Source organism: Patiria miniata, unplaced genomic scaffold (genome assembly GCF_015706575.1).
Source record: "Patiria miniata isolate m_02_andy unplaced genomic scaffold, ASM1570657v1 HiC_scaffold_1, whole genome shotgun sequence".
NCBI lineage: Eukaryota > Metazoa > Echinodermata > Asteroidea > Valvatida > Asterinidae > Patiria > Patiria miniata.
In genome coordinates this window covers 17,804,832-17,826,908 of record NW_024037047.1, presented here as the reverse complement: position 1 = coordinate 17,826,908, position 22,077 = coordinate 17,804,832, and the positions used below count along the sequence as shown (strand labels likewise).

The 22,077-nt window shown below is 43.0% G+C and overlaps 1 protein-coding gene across 4 annotated transcripts in view; it reads left to right on the top strand.

Annotated features, from left to right (window-relative positions):
• The window catches only part of LOC119724119, a 50,374-nt gene that overhangs the window by 6,384 nt on the left and 21,913 nt on the right, over nucleotides 1-22,077 (top strand). For all 4 annotated transcript variants that reach the window (XM_038195056.1, XM_038195045.1, XM_038195061.1 and 1 more), the window contains exons 4-20: nucleotides 1,248-1,373; nucleotides 1,945-2,073; nucleotides 2,336-2,450; nucleotides 3,557-3,880; nucleotides 8,759-9,025; nucleotides 9,167-9,274; nucleotides 9,959-10,919; nucleotides 11,622-11,808; nucleotides 12,485-12,614; nucleotides 12,912-12,998; nucleotides 13,766-13,966; nucleotides 15,008-15,280; nucleotides 15,522-16,697; nucleotides 17,357-17,620; nucleotides 18,209-20,488; nucleotides 21,177-21,400; nucleotides 21,683-21,831. In XM_038195056.1, coding sequence (XP_038050984.1) covers nucleotides 1,248-1,373; nucleotides 1,945-2,073; nucleotides 2,336-2,450; nucleotides 3,557-3,880; nucleotides 8,759-9,025; nucleotides 9,167-9,274; nucleotides 9,959-10,919; nucleotides 11,622-11,808; nucleotides 12,485-12,614; nucleotides 12,912-12,998; nucleotides 13,766-13,966; nucleotides 15,008-15,280; nucleotides 15,522-16,697; nucleotides 17,357-17,620; nucleotides 18,209-20,488; nucleotides 21,177-21,400; nucleotides 21,683-21,831 — 7,001 coding nt within the window. The remainder of the gene's footprint in view (nucleotides 1-1,247; nucleotides 1,374-1,944; nucleotides 2,074-2,335; nucleotides 2,451-3,556; nucleotides 3,881-8,758; nucleotides 9,026-9,166; nucleotides 9,275-9,958; nucleotides 10,920-11,621; nucleotides 11,809-12,484; nucleotides 12,615-12,911; nucleotides 12,999-13,765; nucleotides 13,967-15,007; nucleotides 15,281-15,521; nucleotides 16,698-17,356; nucleotides 17,621-18,208; nucleotides 20,489-21,176; nucleotides 21,401-21,682; nucleotides 21,832-22,077) is intronic.

Genomic DNA, 22,077 nt, shown 5'->3' with positions numbered 1-22,077 from the left:
TGCCTTGACGGACATTGATGGTGGGTCAGCGCTGGTGAATGCCCGTCAATGATGGGTTTAGCTCAGTAACAATGAACGTACATAAGGTTCACTCATGCATTCCAGCCAAACAAAGACATTGCCCTCTTAGATGGCTGCTATGCAAGTTGTAGCAGTATTCAAGGCCACCCTAAATGTATCTGTATCATTCCACCGGGTTGGGGAACAATGTGTGACATATGACAATATTAAGAAAAACATGAATGCCTTGCTAGTGCAGTTGCTCTACATAATGTTTGTTGTTGGGTATTTCACTACTGTAGAAAGTTTGAAATCATTTAATTGTATTTGCCAAAAATATGAGCAAAAAATGTCAATTAGGACGTAACATTGACACCATGTCAGTGTTACGTCCAAATATGACATTTGTACTTTTTTTTTAAATTTCTGCCAAACATTACCCAAATTCACTTTGCATACTTCTAACTTTACATGCAACACAATATGAAAAGCTTTTGTTATGGTAGTCATGTATCAAATGGAGCAGAAATGATAGCTTGGTTGTGTGAGGTATAATTGTTTCTACTATATTTGAACCCTGACTATACCAAAACAAAAGCTTTTCTTGGTGCTTACATGTAGGTGTCCAGTTGTATAACGCAATGTCAGTTTGGGTAATATTTTACATATGTGTAAAAAATGGCAAAAAAAGAATATTTGGATGTAACATTAACACGGTGTCAATGTTACGTTCAAATTAATACATTTGTGCTCATATTTTTGTCAGAATACTTTCAAATGATTTCAAATTTTCACAAGTATTGAAACACCCTAAGAGACATATTTATGTTGAGCAATTGTTTAGAATGCATTGATACTTTTAATAATATCACCAAATATATGGATCGATGTAAAATGCACTGTTACCCATGCTATGTTACTGTTATGCACTGGAATGACCCATCTATCAAACACCTGCAACAGATGTGATTTAATCCATGGGGGTTCTGGCAGTTGGTGACCAGCCTGTACATACATGTATGCTATGGGAGAGGAAGTGGATAGATTTTTTGACAGTTTGTGCCAGATCAGTGTGAAGGCTAATTAGTCTCAGCAACATCAGTATTGCCATGCTTTATTAGTGTGCTGCATTGAGGTACCGGTACTTTATTTGGCGCTATCTATAATGAAGTTTCCTTGTTGACTGCTATTCAAATTATAGTTTGTGCTAAATTATTTCTCGACATGCGTTGTCATTTGTCAAACAGCTTGATTTCTGGGTGAGTGGTAAGTCTACTCCTCATCAAATCGATGGAGGGAGTATACTGACCTATAATTGGCTTCTTTATCACAGAGTGCAACCAGAACACACTGCAATCAATGTTACCTTTCAGGTAAGGCTCCTTGTATAGTCTTCATGTGCAGAGTGCACCAGGTGTACAAGTCTGTAGCACCTTGTTGCAGTGGGTCATCAGGACATTCCATTGACAAAATAGGGCTGTCTAAAGTTCACTTTTACTGACACGTCCAAAAAGTAAAACACTGAGAAAAGACCAAATTAGGTTTTGCCCTTCACTGAGAAAAGACCTTTAAAATTTCAAGTTTTGTGTTTGTGAAAAAGACAGATGCCCCTTTTTTCCCCCTAAAACACTTTTATTCCATAATTGTTTTATATTATTTCTTTAAGATATTATGTGTAGTAGACATATCAAAGGTTACAAATGAAGATGAAAACCCTAACCCCCTCCACTACGGCCTGTGCCCAGTTCTTCTTCTTCTTCCAATTGAGTGCTAACTTCTTAATTAAAGACTACAGCACTTGTGGTGGCGTGTGATGGGAGATGAGGTTTATTTTTGAGTTAAAGCCTCTTTGTTCGGTCTCATTTTGTCGCAACACCTCATCGCATGCGTTTATTTATCACCAATAACACACACACATGAAAAGTGCTTTGTTAATTTTTCCAGGTTGACTTTCCATTCCTGACTTTTCACAAAGACTCTGTCAACATCACGCTTGCCAGTCACACATTTGGGATCATAAATGGAACAGAGATTGCTCCCATTGATGTCACTTGGCTGGAAAACGAAAGCAAGGTTTGTGTAGCAGGTTGATCATTTGCTCTGCATATTCACTATTTACAATCTCCTTTACTTCTATACAGCAGAAAAACTTTGCGCCCGAAACCCCCGGAGTACCCTATGGTTTAAGTGATTCTTTTGTGAATAACCACAATGTAATACTTGTATAGTACATGTCAATGGGTTAAAATCTTTTGTTAGAACTTAACAACCAATCAAGACTTTTCATGGTTTTCATTTATTCTGGCGTGCCATTGTATAATGTTACATGTTCTAGATTCAACTAACTGTGGATATTTCTGAGCCTTTGTGGATCAACTTAACCAAACCATGGAGCTTACCGGATTGCTGGTGGACACCTGGTAAACAATGTTATCAGACAACCTATCAAGGTGCGTACAAGCCTTTCATTTCGTGCGGATGCTTTCACTGAGGGCTATGGTGCCCACTGTGGTAAAGCTAAGCGATGATTGAGATTTGTCTGAATTACGTCTTAGTCTACTGATTTGAAATAACTGTTATTGTTGTTTTAATAGCATGAAGATTCCTTTGCTAGGAATAAGTCATAATTATCAGTTGATACTTTTTTTTTACCAGCACTGGGAAAGGTCTATCAGAGCTTTGGGTATCAGAGCTTTTGGTAACCATCCGGTTGCCTTTTTTCAATGAGTCGCTATTGTCCATTCTCTTTTCGATTGCGGCTTATGGTGGCGGATTGCCATCCATGTCTTCCATGATAAGAAGTGTGCCTCCGCTACCATAAGCCGTCAATGAACCGTGACCAGGCTCACTAGTTTGCGCCGGTTTTACGAGGTGATCTAGCTTACTGCCTCGTAATCAAAAAGAGACTGGACAATAGCGTCACATTGAAAAAGGCAACCGAATGGTTACCAAAAGCTCTGATACCCAAAGCTCTGATAGACCTTTCCCAGTGCTGGTAAAAAAAAAGTATCAACTGATAATTATGACTTATTAAACTTCCCATATATGCCAGTGCTAAATGCCCATACTTCAAAATTCTTTTAAAAATACTCAGAACTCTCACAGGTATTTAAGTTGCACAGAAAAATGGTGATCAACATGTCATCTTTCATTTTCTTTTAATGTTTTTGGTGGGTTGACCATTGACATTTCAAGAAATTTTTCACCCAAAGCAGAGACCCCTATTTTTCTCAAAGCCGAAAACTAGCCTCCTTGAAAAACAATCCCTCCACAACATGGCAAAATAGCACCACTTTCGAGGTCAACTTCATCCGAAATGCTCAGAATTGGAAGCCCCAAGTCCGGGTTCATTGCCATATCTCTTTAATTCCCCAAATTTATGGCTCTCGGAACTCTCTAATACATGTATATAATATTTTGAGGGTATAACTTTTATTCATGAGCTCGGCGGATGGGTTTAGGCCTATTTACTGGTGTGCACCCATCAGTGATTGAGAATGGACTAAATGACATCTAAGTCTCTATGAAATAACTGTTGTTTGTTGTATCTCATCAGATTGCATCTTGTATGATGCCTCAGTAGAGCAGAACTGGGATCCTACATCTTGCTACCAATTCAACATCTCTCAATGTCTCCCTCACAACACAACCTCCGAGTGCTTCTTCCTTCATCCAAACGAGTGTCGCACTCGTCTCATCAATACCTCAGCTGAAGACCCTAGCGAGTTTCTGTGTCCCATCCAACCTAATACTTCCTGTATTCAGATCAATGATAGAGGGTTGTACTTTGGCCAGTATGATTGGACGGTGCCCACCAAAGCGCCAGTTGTGACCAGCTTTGAGAAGGAACTGTGTGGTTTAACCACTTCAGAGATTTTTAGTAAGTTTTTTTTTGTGTGCCATCTGAAATGCTAAGCATTTCATAGAGACAAGAATCGTGATTTGAGTTTATTAGTCTGTGGGAGAGGGAGATCCGGGGTGGATTGCAATACCACAGTCTTAGCCGGCTGGCTTAACTGGTCTGATTATAGCTGGCTATCAGTCTTACCCGGCTGGCTTAACTGGTCCTATTATAGCTGGCTATCAGTCTTACCCGGCTGGCTTAACTGGTCCTATTATAGCTGGCTATCAGTCTTAGCCGGCTGGCTTAACTGGTCCTATTATAGCTGGCTATCAGTCTTACCCGGCTGGCTTAACTGGTCCTATTATAGCTGGCTATCAGTCTTAGCCGGCTGGCTTAACTGGTCCTATTATAGCTGGCTATCAGTCTTCGCCGGCTGGCTTAACTGGTCCGATTATAGCTGGCTATCAGTCTTACCCGGCTGGCTTAACTGGTCCTATTATAGCTGGCTATCAGTCTTAGCCGGCTGGCTTAACTGGTCTTATTATAGCTGGCTATCAGTCTTACCCGGCTGGCTTAACTGGTCCTATTATAGCTGGCTATCAGTCTTAGCCGGCTGGCTTAACTGGTCCTATTATAGCTGGCTATCAGTCTTCGCCGGCTGGCTTAACTGGTCCGATTATAGCTGGCTATCAGTCTTACCCGGCTGGCTTAACTGGTCCTATTATAGCTGGCTATCAGTCTTAGCCGGCTGGCTTAACTGGTCTTATTATAGCTGGCTATCAGTCTTACCCGGCTGGCTTAACTGGTCCTATTATAGCTGGCTATCAGTCTTACCCGGCTGGCTTAACTGGTCCTATTATAGCTGGCTATCAGTCTTCGCCGGCTGGCTTAACTGGTCCGATTATAGCTGGCTATCAGTCTTAGCCGGCTGGCTTAACTGGTCCTATTATAGCTGGCTATCAGTCTTACCCGGCTGGCTTAACTGGTCCTATTATAGCTGGCTATCAGTCTTACCCGGCTGGCTTAACTGGTCCTATTATAGCTGGCTATCAGTCTTAGCCGGCTGGCTTAACTGGTCCTATTATAGCTGGCTATCAGTCTTCGCCGGCTGGCTTAACTGGTCCGATTATAGCTGGCTATCAGTCTTACCCGGCTGGCTTAACTGGTCCTATTATAGCTGGCTATCAGTCTTAGCCGGCTGGCTTAACTGGTCTTATTATAGCTGGCTATCAGTCTTACCCGGCTGGCTTAACTGGTCCTATTATAGCTGGCTATCAGTCTTACCCGGCTGGCTTAACTGGTCCTATTATAGCTGGCTATCAGTCTTCGCCGGCTGGCTTAACTGGTCCGATTATAGCTGGCTATCAGTCTTAGCCGGCTGGCTTAACTGGTCCTATTATAGCTGGCTATCAGTCTTACCCGGCTGGCTTAACTGGTCCTATTATAGCTGGCTATCAGTCTTACCCGGCTGGCTTAACTGGTCCTATTATAGCTGGCTATCAGTCTTAGCCGGCTGGCTTAACTGGTCCTATTATAGCTGGCTATCAGTCTTCGCCGGCTGGCTTAACTGGTCCGATTATAGCTGGCTATCAGTCTTAGCCGGCTGGCTTAACTGGTCCGATTATAGCTGGCTATCAGTCTTAGCCGGCTGGCTTAACTGGTCCTATTATAGCTGGCTATCAGTCTTACCCGGCTGGCTTAACTGGTCCTATTATAGCTGGCTATCAGTCTTACCCGGCTGGCTTAACTGGTCCTATTATAGCTGGCTATCAGTCTTACCCGGCTGGCTTAACTGGTCCGATTATAGCTGGCTATCAGTCTTAGCCGGCTGGCTTAACTGGTCTGATTATAGCTGGCTATCAGTCTTAGCCAGCTGGCTTAACTGGTCCTATTATAGCTGGCTATCAGTCTTAGCCGGCTGGCTTAACTGGTCCTATTATAGCTGGCTATCAGTCTTCGCCGGCTGGCTTAACTGGTCCAATTATAGCTGGCTATCAGTCTTAGCCGGCTGGCTTAACTGGTCCGATTAACGCTGGCTATCAGTCTTAGCCGGCTGGGTAACTAGTCCGATTATAGCTGGCTATCAGTCTTAGCCGGCTGGCTTAACTGGTCCTATTATAGCTGGCTATCAGTCTTACCCGGCTGGCTTAACTGGTCCTATTATAGCTGGCTATCAGTCTTACCCGGCTGGCTTAACTGGTCCTATTATAGCTGGCTATCAGTCTTAGCCGGCTGGCTTAACTGGTCCTATTATAGCTGGCTATCAGTCTTCGCCGGCTGGCTTAACTGGTCCGATTATAGCTGGCTATCAGTCTTAGCCGGCTGGCTTAACTGGTCCTATTATAGCTGGCTATCAGTCTTACCCGGCTGGCTTAACTGGTCCTATTATAGCTGGCTATCAGTCTTACCCGGCTGGATTAACTGGTCCTATTATAGCTGGCTATCAGTCTTAGCCGGCTGGCTTAACTGGTCCTATTATAGCTGGCTATCAGTCTTCGCCGGCTGGCTTAACTGGTCCGATTATAGCTGGCTATCAGTCTTAGCCAGCTGGCTTAACTGGTCCGATTATAGCTGGCTATCAGTCTTAGCCGGCTGGCTTAACTGGTCCGATTAACGCTGGCTATCAGTCTTAGCCGGCTGGGTAACTAGTCCGATTATAGCTGGCTATCAGTCTTAGCCAGCTGGCTTAACTGGTCTGTTATAGCTGGCTATCAGTCTTAGCCGGCTGGCTTAACTGGTCCGGTTAACGCTGGCTATCAGTCTTAGCCGGCTGGGTAACTAGTCCGATTATAGCTGGCTATCAGTCTTAGCCAGCTGGCTTAACTGGTCCGATTATAGCTGGCTATCAGTCTTAGCCGGCTGGCTTAACTGGTCCGATTAACGCTGGCTATCAGTCTTAGCCGGCTGGGTAACTAGTCCGATTATAGCTGGCTATCAGTCTTAGCCAGCTGGCTTAACTGGTCTGATTATAGCTGGCTATCAGTCTTAGCCGGCTGGCTTAACTGGTCCGATTAACGCTGGCTATCAGTCTTAGCCGGCTGGGTAACTAGTCCGATTATAGCTGGCTATCAGTCTTAGCCAGCTGGCTTAACTGGTCTGATTATAGCTGGCTATCAGTCTTAGCCGGCTGGCTTAACTGGTCCGGTTAACGCTGGCTATCAGTCTTAGCCGGCTGGGTAACTAGTCCGATTATAGCTGGCTATCAGTCTTAGCCAGCTGGCTTAACTGGTCCGATTATAGCTGGCTATCAGTCTTAGCCGGCTGGCTTAACTGGTCCGATTAACGCTGGCTATCAGTCTTAGCCGGCTGGGTAACTAGTCCGATTATAGCTGGCTATCAGTCTTAGCCAGCTGGCTTAACTGGTCCGATTATAGCTGGCTATCAGTCTTAGCCAGCTGGCTTAACTGGTCCGATTATAGCTGGCTATCAGTCTTAGCCGGCTGGCTTAACTGGTCCGGTTAACGCTGGCTATCAGTCTTAGCCGGCTGGGTAACTAGTCCGATTATAGCTGGCTATCAGTCTTAGCCAGCTGGCTTAACTGGTCCTATTATAGCTGGCTATCAGTCTTAGCCAGCTGGCTTAACTGGTCTGATTATAGCTGGCTATCAGTCTTAGCCGGCTGGCTTAACTGGTCCGGTTAACGCTGGCTATCAGTCTTAGCCGGCTGGGTAACTAGTCCGATTATAGCTGGCTATCAGTCTTAGCCAGCTGGCTTAACTGGTCCGATTATAGCTGGCTATCAGTCTTAGCCGGCTGGCTTAACATGTCCGATTATAGCTGGCTGTCGGTCTTAGACGGTCTTGGTTTAGACACCAAACTTAGGCCAAAGGGATAAGCCAATTTTTACGAATAATTCACAAACAAACGTTGGCCATGGTGCTCACACCAATTTTTCGGTTGTCTGATTCACATTATGCAAAATCCAATCAGTAATTTATGGGATTTTGTGTTGAGAAATTATACTTGCACTATAATTGAGAGTCATTTTATGTCTCTAGAAGATTACTTCCATCTTGGCAAACTACATGTACTCTCTCCAAGCAGTGTTCTGCTACATGTATTTAAATTATCAAACACTTACTGTATTAACGAAATATTATTTTAACCAGAATGAAAAGAAAATCTCCACTATAGACCTCTTTAAACCAGCCTAACCCAGGCTAACTATTACAAGACTGTCTTAACACTGAGACCGTGTCATTGCAATGGTCTATCTCATAGATTGATTAACGGCCCGAGCTCTAAGACCAGCTAACGCACATACACAACTTGAAGACTGTTTATTGCAGTCCGCCCCTTATTAAAATCTGCTGGTCACAAACCATACGGAAGACATCCAGCCTCAAGTAAATGAGAAGTTACGATTTACGTGGACCAGGAAATTTGTTCTTCCTTGTTTATTTCCTATTTCTTGTAACCTTCCTTTTGATTTGTATTGTGATTTATTGTTGATAGACTTGTGACTTCACTTGTAATGGCTTGCGACTTCACTTGTAATGGCTTGTGACTTCACTTGTTATGGCTTGTGACTTCACTTGTTATGGCTTGTGACTTCACTTGTAATGGCTTGTGACTTCACTTGTTATGGCTTGTGACTTCACTTGTTATGGCTTGTGACTTTACTTGTTATGGCTTGTGACTTCACTTGTTATGGCTTGTGACTTCACTTGTAATGGCTTGTGACTTCACTTGTAATGGCTTGTGACTTCACTTGTAATGGCTTGTGACTTTACGTAAGATGACTTGTAGCTTTACGTAAGATGACTTGTGACTTGATGTGTGTGACTTCACTTGTGATGACTTGTGACATTACTTGTGATTGTCGTCAATTCAAACTATAATAGAGATCCTTGTGTTTGCATTGTATTGTTAAACTTATGATGATAATAATACTTCTCTCATCCTCTCTATCAGTGTATGAGGAAGACCACAATGGTACCATCTACAATGTGGACGAAATGATCAGTCAAGATTCAGAGCGTAACTGCCACACTGTGCTGATGAAACTACAACCAGGTCCCCCAACTCCTGCACCTACTTACGACCCTTACAGAGATCTGCCAACCACCACAGAGTATTCAGATGCCAAGGAATGCATTAATGTCAACACAACAGGGTTCTATTATCCACCTCCTGAACCTATTCATTGGCAAGATTTCAACTTGACTGTTCTCATTACAGGTAATTCCTCCCAGAGGGTGAAATTGTTGAAAGTGTTACATAAGTTATTGAAATTGATCAGGTGATTTCTTCCCTTATCTCTAGCTGTGTGTTTCAGCTGATTTGCTCTTTTTTCAGTCTTTTGTCTTCTGTTTTGGGTAGGTGAACTGAGCAATTTTGTTGAAATCAATCAGAAGTTCGAGCTGATGCTTACAGCAAACATCAGCCAGTCCACCAGGTCACCTGCTGATCAGTTAACATCAGTAACAGGTACCATCTCTAATTAATTGATTGTCAGAGTAAGGTGACAGGTGCAGTGAGATTATGGTTAGAATGATAATGCAGCTATGTTGCATTGATGACCTCTGACCTCTGAGTCATATTATTCCTGTCATAACTATTTTTATAAAACCTCACCCACAGATTCATTATCTTGATTGGCCGAGAGCGAGTCACATGGCATTCACTATTTTGCTATCTTGCTGTTCACGGCATACCCGTAGCAACCAAAGTACTGTATGTATAACATCCGGGTGTTGTGTGCAAATGCATACCAATCTGCGCGTTGCGCATATTGTTCCCAAGCGCTAGTGCCACAGAGCTGGGTTCAAACATTTCATGAAAGGTTAGTTTGGAAAAGTGCAGGTAAATTTTCAACTAGTTTGTTTTCAAATAGAAGTACATGTTCATTTAATTTAGATTAAATTAATCAGCTTGCACTAAAATTGAGCAGAATCTGTGAGTACGGTCCTATAAAACAAATCTTGACTGCTTCAACTTGTGGTGTAGTAAAACTAGCCTCCCTCGATGATCCATAAAGGATTCTATATTCCCTTAGCTTTGCTAATAGAATGCTTAATGGATACCTCGGGAGGCTAATTTTACTACACCACTCCAAGCAGTCAATATTTGTATACTAGTTGATAGAATGTGAGTACTGTTTGCTATTTTCAGCTACCACCGAGTACACCGTCCAGAGGCCTAGTATCAAGCTTTACACCTACCCTTCCTTCTCTGAGGAGAAACACATCCTGAAACATGAGCAGGTCTTCTATTTACTCTACCTGAGACACCCAGAGGCAAGGAATCATGGGATAGAACTCACCGTGTCATTCCCTGCAGTGGATGGACAAGTGCGTATGACATTCATCAATGAAACACCATGGTGGGTGATTGGAGCTAACCTAGTGACTACTACGCACGGTGCCATGATCAATGAGACATGTGATGAAGCTGGTCATGCTGTTACCATAGATACTGTGAAAACTGTGATTGCTGACGAGATGCCACCAGGAATCACAACGTCCTTCTCATCCACGGACCCAGCCTTAGGTGTACTGGATCAGTTGGTATTCCATATCGATCCATTCATCAACCTCCAGGATCAAACCAAAAATAATAAGGACATCATCAGGTTTTGGTTCTACTCTCGTGCTTTAACCAACGTCGTCCCAGACCAAGAGTTGAGTATCGTAGCCAAAGCCTCCTACTTGTTCTCCCGTAGTAATTTCCACACTACTAACACGCCCACGTTGACCGTCACTGTTCAACCTTTTATCCCTTTGATCCCTGCTGCTGATCCGAACCAATCCCCTGACACAGCTGATTTTATTCGTTACACCTTTGATCTATCCCACGTCCTAGACTTCTATGTCAATGATATATGGATGAATGTTTCCTGTCCAGAACTTCAAATTGTCCCAAATACCCTTGAGATGGTATTCCTTGAACCAGATATGAACACCACGACTAATAGCTCCATTGATCTGAGCTGGACGAGTGAGACAACGTATTATGTGCACCTGCCAATGTTATCTCCTGGAGTCAACCTGAGAGGCAACCAGACATTCCTGATGTGGAATAACTCTATGCTGACACATCAAGAGATCATATGTAATGTCTGGCTATCTTACAGGTTAGTGTATCATATTAAATTTGAAAGTTAGCATTGTGAGACATGTGAATCTCAGCTGTAACTGCATGCATACAAATATAATGCAAAGTAATGCTTATATAGCATTTTCTATCATATCAACAGTCTCAAAGGCCATCTCGATTTCAAATCAACAGTTGCTGAATCATGTTTTGAATTGGGCCTGAATTCAGCATCCGAGACACGTTGTCACTGAGCCCATTGCAGCTACGCGATGTCGTGCACTGATCGATGATTTAAAGCAACCGTGCGTACGTGTGTGCCGAGTCAATGCTTGTGCGCGTTCGCTGTAAAAAAAGTGAACTTCTAATGGAAATTTCCAATGAGATGCATCCTTGGAAAGGCTTGGAAAGGCCTTCTTTCATTGACTTCTTCAAAATGACAGCATGCCAGAAAGAATAATTTGACAGGGAGTTTAGTCCCCTTACTATTGTTCAACCATGTATGTTTTTTAACACTAATTACCTCAGTTCCTACCATGCCTACAGGGTATTTGGATAGCTACAAAGGATGGACTAAAGCTTTAACAAGTTTAAGTCCTCATTTGGCTCTGAAAATGTCTACGGAGTATTTGCAAATAAAAGCCCCAAATTACTATAATGAACAACTGTCTTACCATGCTTACTTAGAGCAATCTTTTGCAGACTCCATCATGTTAATTATTGTACGGTTTTCTTTCCTCAGGAAGGGATCTGAAGCACTGATCCTCCCCTACCTTGCTGGTCTAAGCTCCGCCCTTACCCTACCAGGCATTTCATATGTCTTATACCCTCAGGATCTGCTTGGCTCCAATGATACTATGTACATGATGACAGTAGGATCCAATGCAACTTACATTCTCAATATCACTTTCCCTGAGACGTCCACCGAGGTAGGTGTCATAATTCTACATGAATGTTTGTTTATGTGTATTTCAGTTTTGATAACAAAAATCAAACTACATGTAGGTTTTGCCCATCACTGACGCATAAACACTGTATACCTAGTGTGTTACCTCCCGTATGTGAGTTGGAAAACTCACTCAGGTGGGACTCGAACCCATGACCTTCTGCCTTCTAGTGCACAAGTGCACAAGTCTTACCACTCGTCCACCGAGCTAACTGGATCAGTCTGCTGGTTCGAATTTGATGCACATAGCAGCGGGTACTGCATTAACTGTTTATAAGATGGAATTTTGCGTTGGTGTGATGTAAATCAAACTTTTAAAACTCATGAATGTCTATAGATCCATTGAATTTGCTGAACAATAAATCGATCCAGTAAGCCGTGGTAACTGCGCATGTGTGGGCAGTTGATACGCTCCCCTCTCTAGTACCTCACTGCATGCTCCAACTGCACGCGTCATATGTGCATGAACACATGTCAGACTTTTGTGCATGCATGTTGGACGTACATTTAAATCACGACTGGGATTGTTCAGAAACACCATGGGGTGATGCATACTGGATTGGTCTTTTGCACATGTTATGTTTTTACCTGATCCAGTGTTTCACAACGATTCCGACAAGAATGAAGAATGAATGCATGGATTGTTTTTGTTTTTACAGCTTGGTGTTACTCTGTCAATGCCGAATACTGTTCTTGCTGTGTATTACGCACATTTGATTCATCAAGGATCCAGGCTAACTCTAAATGACACTGGCATCACATCAGTACTGACTACTTCACAATACATCGGTAAGTCTCCAACCTTCTCGCAATGGATTCATGCATGAACACAAGATGACACATGACGACTACTTATGAAACCTCCTGGAGCTGATTCCACTAAAATCGTCTTATCTTACGACTCGAGACGAGTCCCAGCTTTGAGATCAATCTTAGCTAAGACACATCCTAAGACTGATTTCACTACGAAAAATACAATAGAGTCATTGAGACGATTTCTGTCATGTTGCTAAGGAAGTTGCAATGCGTGCACCGAGGATGAATAATTCTGAGTGTCGTCAATGCATTTCATGATTCCCTTCACAGATGACTGGAACATCCCATCAAGAACTACTGTTAACCTGGATTTTGGCCTGGTGGAAAACCTAGCTGACAACAAGATCAATAGTGCAGGTGAGTTTGCCCATCTGTACACATGCATGCAACATCTCCTCAGATCCACTGAATTCCTACTTTTTTTTACTTGTCATGGATGCCATTACAAATTGAAAAATACTGTACAAATACTGTGTGGTATGAAAGTTTCCTCATTTTTTTCTAAATTCCTAGTTGCATGCCTGTTTACAGTTGACCAATATGCAGTGAGTTAGACTACGCTAGTAGATTAATGTGCAGCTGTCACCAAGCGAGTGCTGATCTCTTGCCCTTGACCGGGAGGTTGGAGGTCACTATGACTCGGCAATGGTCAAGTGCAGCAGCAGTGGTAGTAGTAGTAGCCCCTGCCCACAGGCCAACCAATATTCGCAATACCGTGCGCCTCTAAGTGGCTGCCCTACAAAGTCCATTTTTCAAGTTTACGGTCAACAAAATCATGGCAAACTTATGCAAATTTGAACGAATGTCAGAAGACAACTTTAAGAAAATTTTTGATAGATTGGGGCACAGCATTCTGCCATATCACAAAAGAACACCGTCACGATAAAAAAAGAAAAGAAAAGAGACTTGAATCATACGCTTCCGAAAGTACAGACGAGACAAAGTAATAATAATAAGTGTCCTTTTCCTTGCAAGTGTGTTGACCATCTCCCTCAATGCACTGTGAAAAATAGGCTCTTCATGGCAACTGTCTCGGTGATGCACTGTATTGGGAATTGCCGGTATTGAAATCTTAATTTAGATGTAGATTCAGTCATGTTTCTTTGGTATTTGTTACTTTAAAGGAGATAACCTAATACTGGAGTTCAACGTGGTCCTACAGAACACCACAGGACTTGTGTCTCGAGACAATGAGCACGTCCTGACAACCACTGTCTCATACTCCAACGGCAATGATTTGATACAGGAACAGACCATACATGTGTGGGAGCCTGAGGTGACGTTGAGATTGAACATGACCAATGAAACCAATGCGGGAGACCCAGGTCAGTTTGTCTGTCTGTCAGCTGTGCGTCTTGAGAGGGGACTGTGGTCCAATGATAACAGTGTTCGTGGTACATGGGTTTGAATCCTGACAGGGACCATGATGCTTGTGCTCTTGAGCAAGGCACTTGACCATTAATGCTTTGTCCTTCTGATAGGACGTAAAGCCGAAGGTCCCGTGTAACGGTGACACTTATCGCTAAGAGAAGGGGTTTGCCGCGGTGTTTCTGGCATTGGTTGCAATGTGCACCGCAGCAATTTGTATATGCCCATAAAAGGAACATAACATAGAAATAGACATAATTACCAGCGTCTTGAGAACCTAATTGTTGGTAGATATGTGTGCTATATGAGACTCTGCTATTTTTATTATTACATTATTAATCTGCTGACGTTTGCCAGTATAGTCCTTTGACAGTGCACCTAGAAAAAAGTGCTGTCGACTTTCAAAAAAATTAGTGATTACTCGAAACTGTGTTTGACTGAATACTTGGATATTGAAAACTGCCAGCTGCAACTGTGCGCTGCTCCGGTCAAAAGTTGCCAAATGTGCTTGCCATGACCGATATGCATTGTTTTGCAGTAAGTGTTTTATAAGTGTCAAGGGCTACAACCTGCTAAAAGGACAGAAACGATGAACTGCCATGGACAGAAAACTCTGGTGTGGATTTTGAAGGATTCAGAGATGATAGGATTTAAATCCCTTTGATTTAAATTTGCTACTTTGTTTTACTCCCCACAACACTTCTTCCGTTCTCTCCATCCTTCCTTACCCAAACTACTTTCCCCTACTCTACCCGACACCTTTCCCATCACCTGACATCTTCCAATCTGACGTATTCCCGTTACCTGCCTCCTCCCTCCCCTTTCCAACTCCCCTGTCTTGCATCCATCCCATTTCGTATCTCAGGTGATGTCTTCCAGTACCGCATCCAACTGTCTCAGATACCACATCCACCTGTCTCAGATATATTCCCTTTACCTGCCTCCTCCCTCCTCTTGCCAACTCCCCTGTCTCGCATCCATCCCGTTTCTTATCTCAGGTGATGTCTTCCAGTACCACATCCAACTGTCTCACACGGAGCTCTCTCAAAGTCCTGCCCACCACGTTGTCATAGAGCTCCATCTTCCCTACATGGCCGTCTACCAGGACTTTAGTCCCAGTAATGACTCTCATGTTCCTACTACCAAGATCTTCGATTCACTTGGGCCGTATGAAGCTGATGGGAAACTCTGGTTGTATCTTTATAAGCTGCCGTTAGGAGACGTCATTGATGGAACGTTCTTGATACAGATATCTACCAAACTGACTGAAGGTATGACAGTCATCGGCATTTACATTTGGAAAAGAGTGAACACATCTTGAGAATAGATTTGTATGATTTCAAAGTATATTGAATCTTGATCCCAACCTTTTTGAAAAGTTATAGTACTGAGAGGACCAAGTCTTCACATCAGTTGAGATATCATAGTACTGTATTGCTTTAGTTCTATCTATTATAAAATAAGCAATTAAATCCATTGCAGTGATTGCCATTATGTTTTCTCTGTTTTCAGGAATTGCGTTGTTAGCAACCTCCAGATATCACATGTACAGTTTCTATCAGTGGGGTCGTGTCTACCACTTCTCTGGCATCAGTGAGAATGTCATCAACATTCGTAACGCCACTCTGATCTTTGATGGAACCTCCCATCCACAGACACCTGATAATCAGGTGACTATTAATGAGCAGGTCATGTACGCTATGCGTGTCCCTGTTCCTCCAATCCCAAGCAATTTGTCTGTAGCATTGGATTTGCCGCGATATCAACTGGTCCTCAAGACATGGGAAGTCTTGAAGCTGAAGGAGGAAGTGCCTGACCAGTTAGCAATTGAAGAAACTTTTTTGAGGCAGGGCTGCTTTCCGAATGATACAGTCACAGATGCTTGTATTTGCACTGACTCCCCCACTGGGAATGGTACGTTCTATAGAGTGTATCCTGATTGGCTGACTAGCTGTGATGAGATACCAAAAGAGAACTGCACGGGGGTGAATTTGGACATCATCAATGGAGGGGATGCTGGGAATGGGTCCATAGGAAACACAACTTGTAATGGAACTAGTATGAATTGCACTCAATGTGGTTACAACAGCACCGGAAATTGCTCCGTAGCTAATAAAACTATTGAATATGATTCATTCAATGTGCCCCAAGTTTGTATCTACCATGACTGGCTTTACGATGTCTGTATTCAGTCTGTTCTTAAAGAGTGCCAAATGAACTCTTCAATTACCGACCTATGGAGCCACATCTTCCAGAAAGTACCTGATCAAGGCAGCAGTGCTAACGAGTCCTTAACCAATCACATGCAAGCAGATAATTGGAACCAATCACAGGCCACACCCACCCAGCAATCACAGACCAATCACACCACCTCCTTATATGCTAATCAGACGGCTACCTATCAAAGCCAACTGGCCAATCAGACAACTCCAAGCCCTTCATATGGTAATCTCACAGCTAATAATCAAAGCCAACTGGCCAATCAGACAACGGGTACTGACGAATATGCATCAGGACTGTCGTGCACTGAATTTGCTCAAGCTTTCTGCGCAGTGGCTACTTTACACCGCTGCGTCATTCCAGAGACGGTGCACAATGAAACTGATAGAGATGATAGGAACGCAACCTGTGCATGTAGTTACTATGAACCGCCTCCTTTTGAGCCCACAGCCCAACCCAAAACCGAGGGTGAGTGAAAATGTTGCAGGTTTACAGTAAATCTTGTTTGAGTATGTACATGTATGTGGCTAATGGCTACGGCTTGTAATTACACAGGCGCTCATTGAAGCAGTTAAAACCACTTCCATGGACTTGCATTGCAGCCAGCTGTAGCCGAGTCATTCAGATGCTACGTAAAACCATGAAGCAAAACACACTAAAGCCTCTGACACACTAGAGTCTCTCAAGCCGGTTTGAACTCAACCCTGGACGAACCCAGTGTCCCCCAGGGTGAGTTTTGGATTTTCAACCCTGCATTCAACCCGCATTGTTTCACACTCGTTTTGTGCAAACCAAACTTACCTTGCTCAGTTACTACTGTTTCCAGCCCGAGCAAGAATTTCATCCAGGGTTGAAAATCTGAGTTCAAACTGGGTCGAAATCATTCTCACGGTTGACATAGGGTTGGCGTTGGGTTGAAAATTTTCAAATGTGAGACGCCACATGTTTTCAACTCTGTTTCAGCCCCAAGATTTTCTAGTGTAGATAGGCTAGGTGCAAAACAGTTTCTTGATTTGTAAGAAGGTGGTTCAGAAAAAGGGCACTTTATATGACTCATTTGCCCCATACTCCAAATCAAACGTTACCAACCTCAATGATTTCATTTGTGATTCGTTCTATTTTCGTAGTTGTGTCTGTTAACGGTACCAACATGACCACCACCCAGGATCCTTACCTTGCATGCAGACATCTGAACATCTCTGCCGTGGTCACCACACCTTCACCTAATGTAAATGATACCACAACAGCGCCCTCATTGCCCAATGTTTGCGATGAAGAAGAAGAGGTGTTGTTTGGGTTGGCATCTGTCGTCCACACTGACATTTGGTCATCCAGAGAGGGGGCAGTTTGTACCTTTGTGGGTGGCAATCGTCACAATCCATTCCACCCAGGTGAGGGCGTTATGTAAGATTTGATCGTCGGGCCATACCTGTGTGTGCTTATTTAATTGACCCTTCCTGCCAGTCAACCAGTGCACATTGACTAATGAATGAAATCACGACTTTTGGTCTAGTGACAAACTCGGTCATAAACACTGTGAGAAATGTTCACAAACCACAGGTTAATTGGTGTTGTTGCCAAATCTTTGAAATGGTTGCTTAGTAAATTGATTGACTAAACCAAAACAGCTGTTAACTTGCCACAAGCGTGACTGAAAATGAGGCAGAACTGGGCTTGGCCACATTGGAACAATGCAAAAAAAAATGAATGGGGGTGATTTTGTTTGATACTTAGCTTTATTAATATTTGTAATCTCTAATACAGGGCGAGTCAAAAAAAGCGGAACCCAACAACAACAAATATGTAGCACCAAAATAACAATGACTGGAAAGCCAATTTAAGCTACTTTTAGATAAAAAAAATTGTAGAAATTGCTCAATCTGTACAGTGGTACGTACTGTAGTTGCCTCTGGCTCTATCAAATGATTGTACGGCTTTGAAGTCACAGTAGAGTGTTTCTTTATGATTGCTTGCAACAGGTGTGTACTACATATCAGAACACCTGCCTGCAAACCTAAGTGAGGGTGGTAGCACTATCCAGGTCACCGTTACCATGGTGATTCTTGACCTCCCTGAGCTTAACCGTGGTGATGTTCTCATTCTCAATGCCACATCCATCTTCTCTTACGTGAGCTACCCCATCCCACCAAGTGACATCTTCAGAGAGAATTGCACCTGTCGCAAACCCTTAGAGGAACACTGGGATGCCCTAGCTTCTAAAGAGTGCTTCTGTGAGACGTGGCACCTTGCCAACATGTCTGATGATGAGTGTAACTGCACCAGTTACTATGTGGATGATGGGGACACTTACACTGGTTCCCTATCTTGTAACTGCATCAACTACTGCTGGGGTATACTCTGGTACTTTTTAAACCCACCACACGTGGCAGCATTAGAGCATTTTAATCCTGAGTCTTGTGACTGCCTCACCTTGAACAGTACTATCTCATCACATGATCCAGATTCGTTACTTCATCGTCACGTGGATAACTGCTTGGAGCATTACAAGAGAAACTACTCCTGTCATAATCTGCAGTATACCGTCACCCACCATGAGATTCCACTTGATGCCAACTGTGCCTGCCAGAATACAACTGTAGAGGGCTCCATTCAAACCATGTGCTCTTGTGACACTGGTGAAATTTTAGCAAAATTACAGGAACCGTTTGATAGTAATGTGAACGTTGAGTATTGCATGAACAACACAGATGTATTTATTGGGGAGCCGATCCTTCACACATTTAATGACAGTGATTGCTCCTGCCAAGCTTTGAATGAATCAAGCACTGTTTTGTCTCACACAACTCCTGAAAATGCAACCATTCAGTCATACTCCACAACGACTGCTCCGTCACCAGGGTCAGTCACCTTAAGCTGTAGCTGTAGGATGACATGTGGTGTCGATGTTGAGCATGATTGTGTTGGGATAGATAGCGGGAGATGTGCTAACGTCACACATACCCACATCATACCTCTCCCTAACACAACCTGTCAGTGCCAGAAAATGTACACGGTTCCACTCAACATGTCTGAAGTGCTGGACTGGTATCAACTAAGAAACGACAGCGCTGAACGTGAGATAACTCCACACTCTAACCTCACAAACTTTGGTCATGGATATAGTAACTCAAGTGTTTCAGGCAATGGAACATGGTTTAACACTACGCTAAATGGAACCATTGATACAGGACTGAATTTCACTGATCTGTTACATAGCTTATACACCTATGAGTTGGAATGTGACTGTCTTGAACTTGATAAAGTTGGGTTCCACGTTGACCCCTTGAATTGCAATGAGCAGCCAGCATTTGAGACCTATGACTGTGACTGCTTTGTGCCTCCGGATAACGAGACACAGTACATACTTGACCACTGGGATTATAATGCTACAATTATTGATCAGATGATTACAAGGAAGTCACATGAAGTTGTTATAATAGAGCCTGAACTTCAGATCACCTTTACTCGCCATGCGGAACCTAGCATTGTTGACAGTATCGATCCAGTTGTCTTTGACTTTGTAATCACTCATACTGCTGAGTCTAATGCCCCAGCATTTAATGTGACCCTGCAATTAGATGCCGTGAACTTTACCCGTACGTCTGGCTATGCAAAACTAGAGCTTCCCTCTGAGGAACCGTCATGCGCAGGTGGAGCCACTCTCTGTGACGTCTCCTATGATAACTCAATCGGTCGTTTCCACCTGCCACTCTTGCCTGTTGACCCAACTGGTGCAATCTTCAAAGGCTTCTTCAACCTCTCTGTAGGGAATCACATTGACTTTGTTGCCAACTCTCTGATCACAGCTACGGGTATTGCTTGGTACGATAGCAGCTTGATAGATTTCCCTGGTCGACTCTACCCATCTATCCTGGCTTCTGACACTGTTCAAATTGACGCTCCAACCATCTCAGCTAAACTAGACTTCACAACAGCTAACTCCATGATGTTTTTCACTAGTCAGTACGGGGATCCCCCTCAAACCTTCTCTATTGGTGATTATGTCCGCATGGAGGCTAAACTCTGGATTCCTGAGATCACTTTACAGTTTCTCAACTTCTCTATGGAAGGTGTAATGCAGAATTACACTGCCAACTCAGGCCGGGTCCTGCTGTCAGACAGGGTTTATCATCGGAATGACACGCCGTCGATCTACCTCGAGCTAGAGACTGATCCTGAGCCATCAGAGGGCTACTTCTATCCTGGAAAACAGTACAACTCTGCTAGATTTCTGGAGACAGGAATATCAGTGGTGCCAGGTAAAATAAAATCAATTCCTAGTTTACAAGGGGTATGCATTGGAACCGGGTACCCGAGTACCCGGCCGCTGATGTCAGGAACCGGTTTCAGATTATGGGATTGAGTACAAATAACCAACTTTACAAACTACTCAGTCACTTCTAAGTCAATAAAAAGAAAGGCTTTGAATGCCATTTGTGGGGAATTTTCAAAATGAAAACCAATGTACATGGAAATCAAAACAGATTTTATGTTATATCTGCATTTTAACGCGCAACACATGACGCTCGCGAAAGTTGCAGTTTACCATGTTTACACCGTCAAGCTATAAAGCCCTTCAGACACCTTCCGTTTTGATAAGACCGTCTCTTATGGGTACCGGTACCTGTGTTTTACTTCATTTGGGTACCCGGTTCCCGAAATATCCCTAAATGCACACCACTATAGTTTACTTTGTGTCAAAATGCACTTTACTTAAAGATTCCAGCCCCGTTATTGTTGTAGTGAAGGTGCTTATAATGGGTCGCAAGTACATACCAGTCACAAGTAAAAGTGAACAAAAAATGTGGAAGGACTGCCTTTGTCACTGGTCATTTTAATAGCTTGTAAGTTGACTTGGTACCTGATGAATTGTAATCACTCGTGATGGACTTGTGATCCACCGCAAGTACGTAACACTGAGCTCCACTGATTTCACTCTTACCTCAGGCGTTGTAGTCAATGAAGCAGATAACGTCGCTGATGACCAAGACTTCATCTTCCTCTACTTTACTTTCCGAGTCAAGGATGAACCTTACTGGGTCCAGGGTGTGGAGATACCCTTCACAATATCAGCAATGTACGTCAGTGACTTCATCCGAACACCTGTCCTCTTGGAAGATAGTAGCATCGTGTTGACAGTTGTTGAACCTCAGCTGAGTCTCAGGGTTGAGGTGAGTAGCTTCAAGTTTTGTTCTTGAGTCTGGAATACTGACTGAAGGGATACTGATAACCGCTACACAATTGAGCTGGTAGCGCTTTCCACAAGAACAATTTACTGCGGACAATATTACTAGTTCTTTACACTGTGTGATATCCAATGTAGAGTTATTTATATTTTTAGTTGATTAGTTAATTGTTGATTGTATGTTTTAAATTAACTGTTCATGCCTATCTGATATTCATGTAGGGACATACATGTTAATGTAGTGATGTTACCTTGGTACTTTCCTTAGCTTCTAGACCACCCTTGGCAGTTGGATCAGGTCAGGCATGAGTCAGGTTACACCTGTACAGAAAACACCTGTTGTGCATCAGAGGAATGCAATCAAGGGAGGACTTGCATAACGGCTACTGATAATATGCAGGATTGTACTACATCAGAGTAGGTTTAATCACAGGATAGGTTGGCTTAGTGTTGCATGTACATGTAGGTTGTAAAAAGGCATTGTTTAGCTTAAAGGTAAAGTAGATTATTTGCAGCTATCCAAAAAACTGACAACATTATTGTTAAAAAGCTTACTTGGTTTAAAGATAGTAATGGCACTAAACTCCCTGTGAAATTATTCATTCTGCATGTTCTGGCATGCTGTCATTTTGAATAAAAAGTAGGCCATTTCCAAAGATGCGT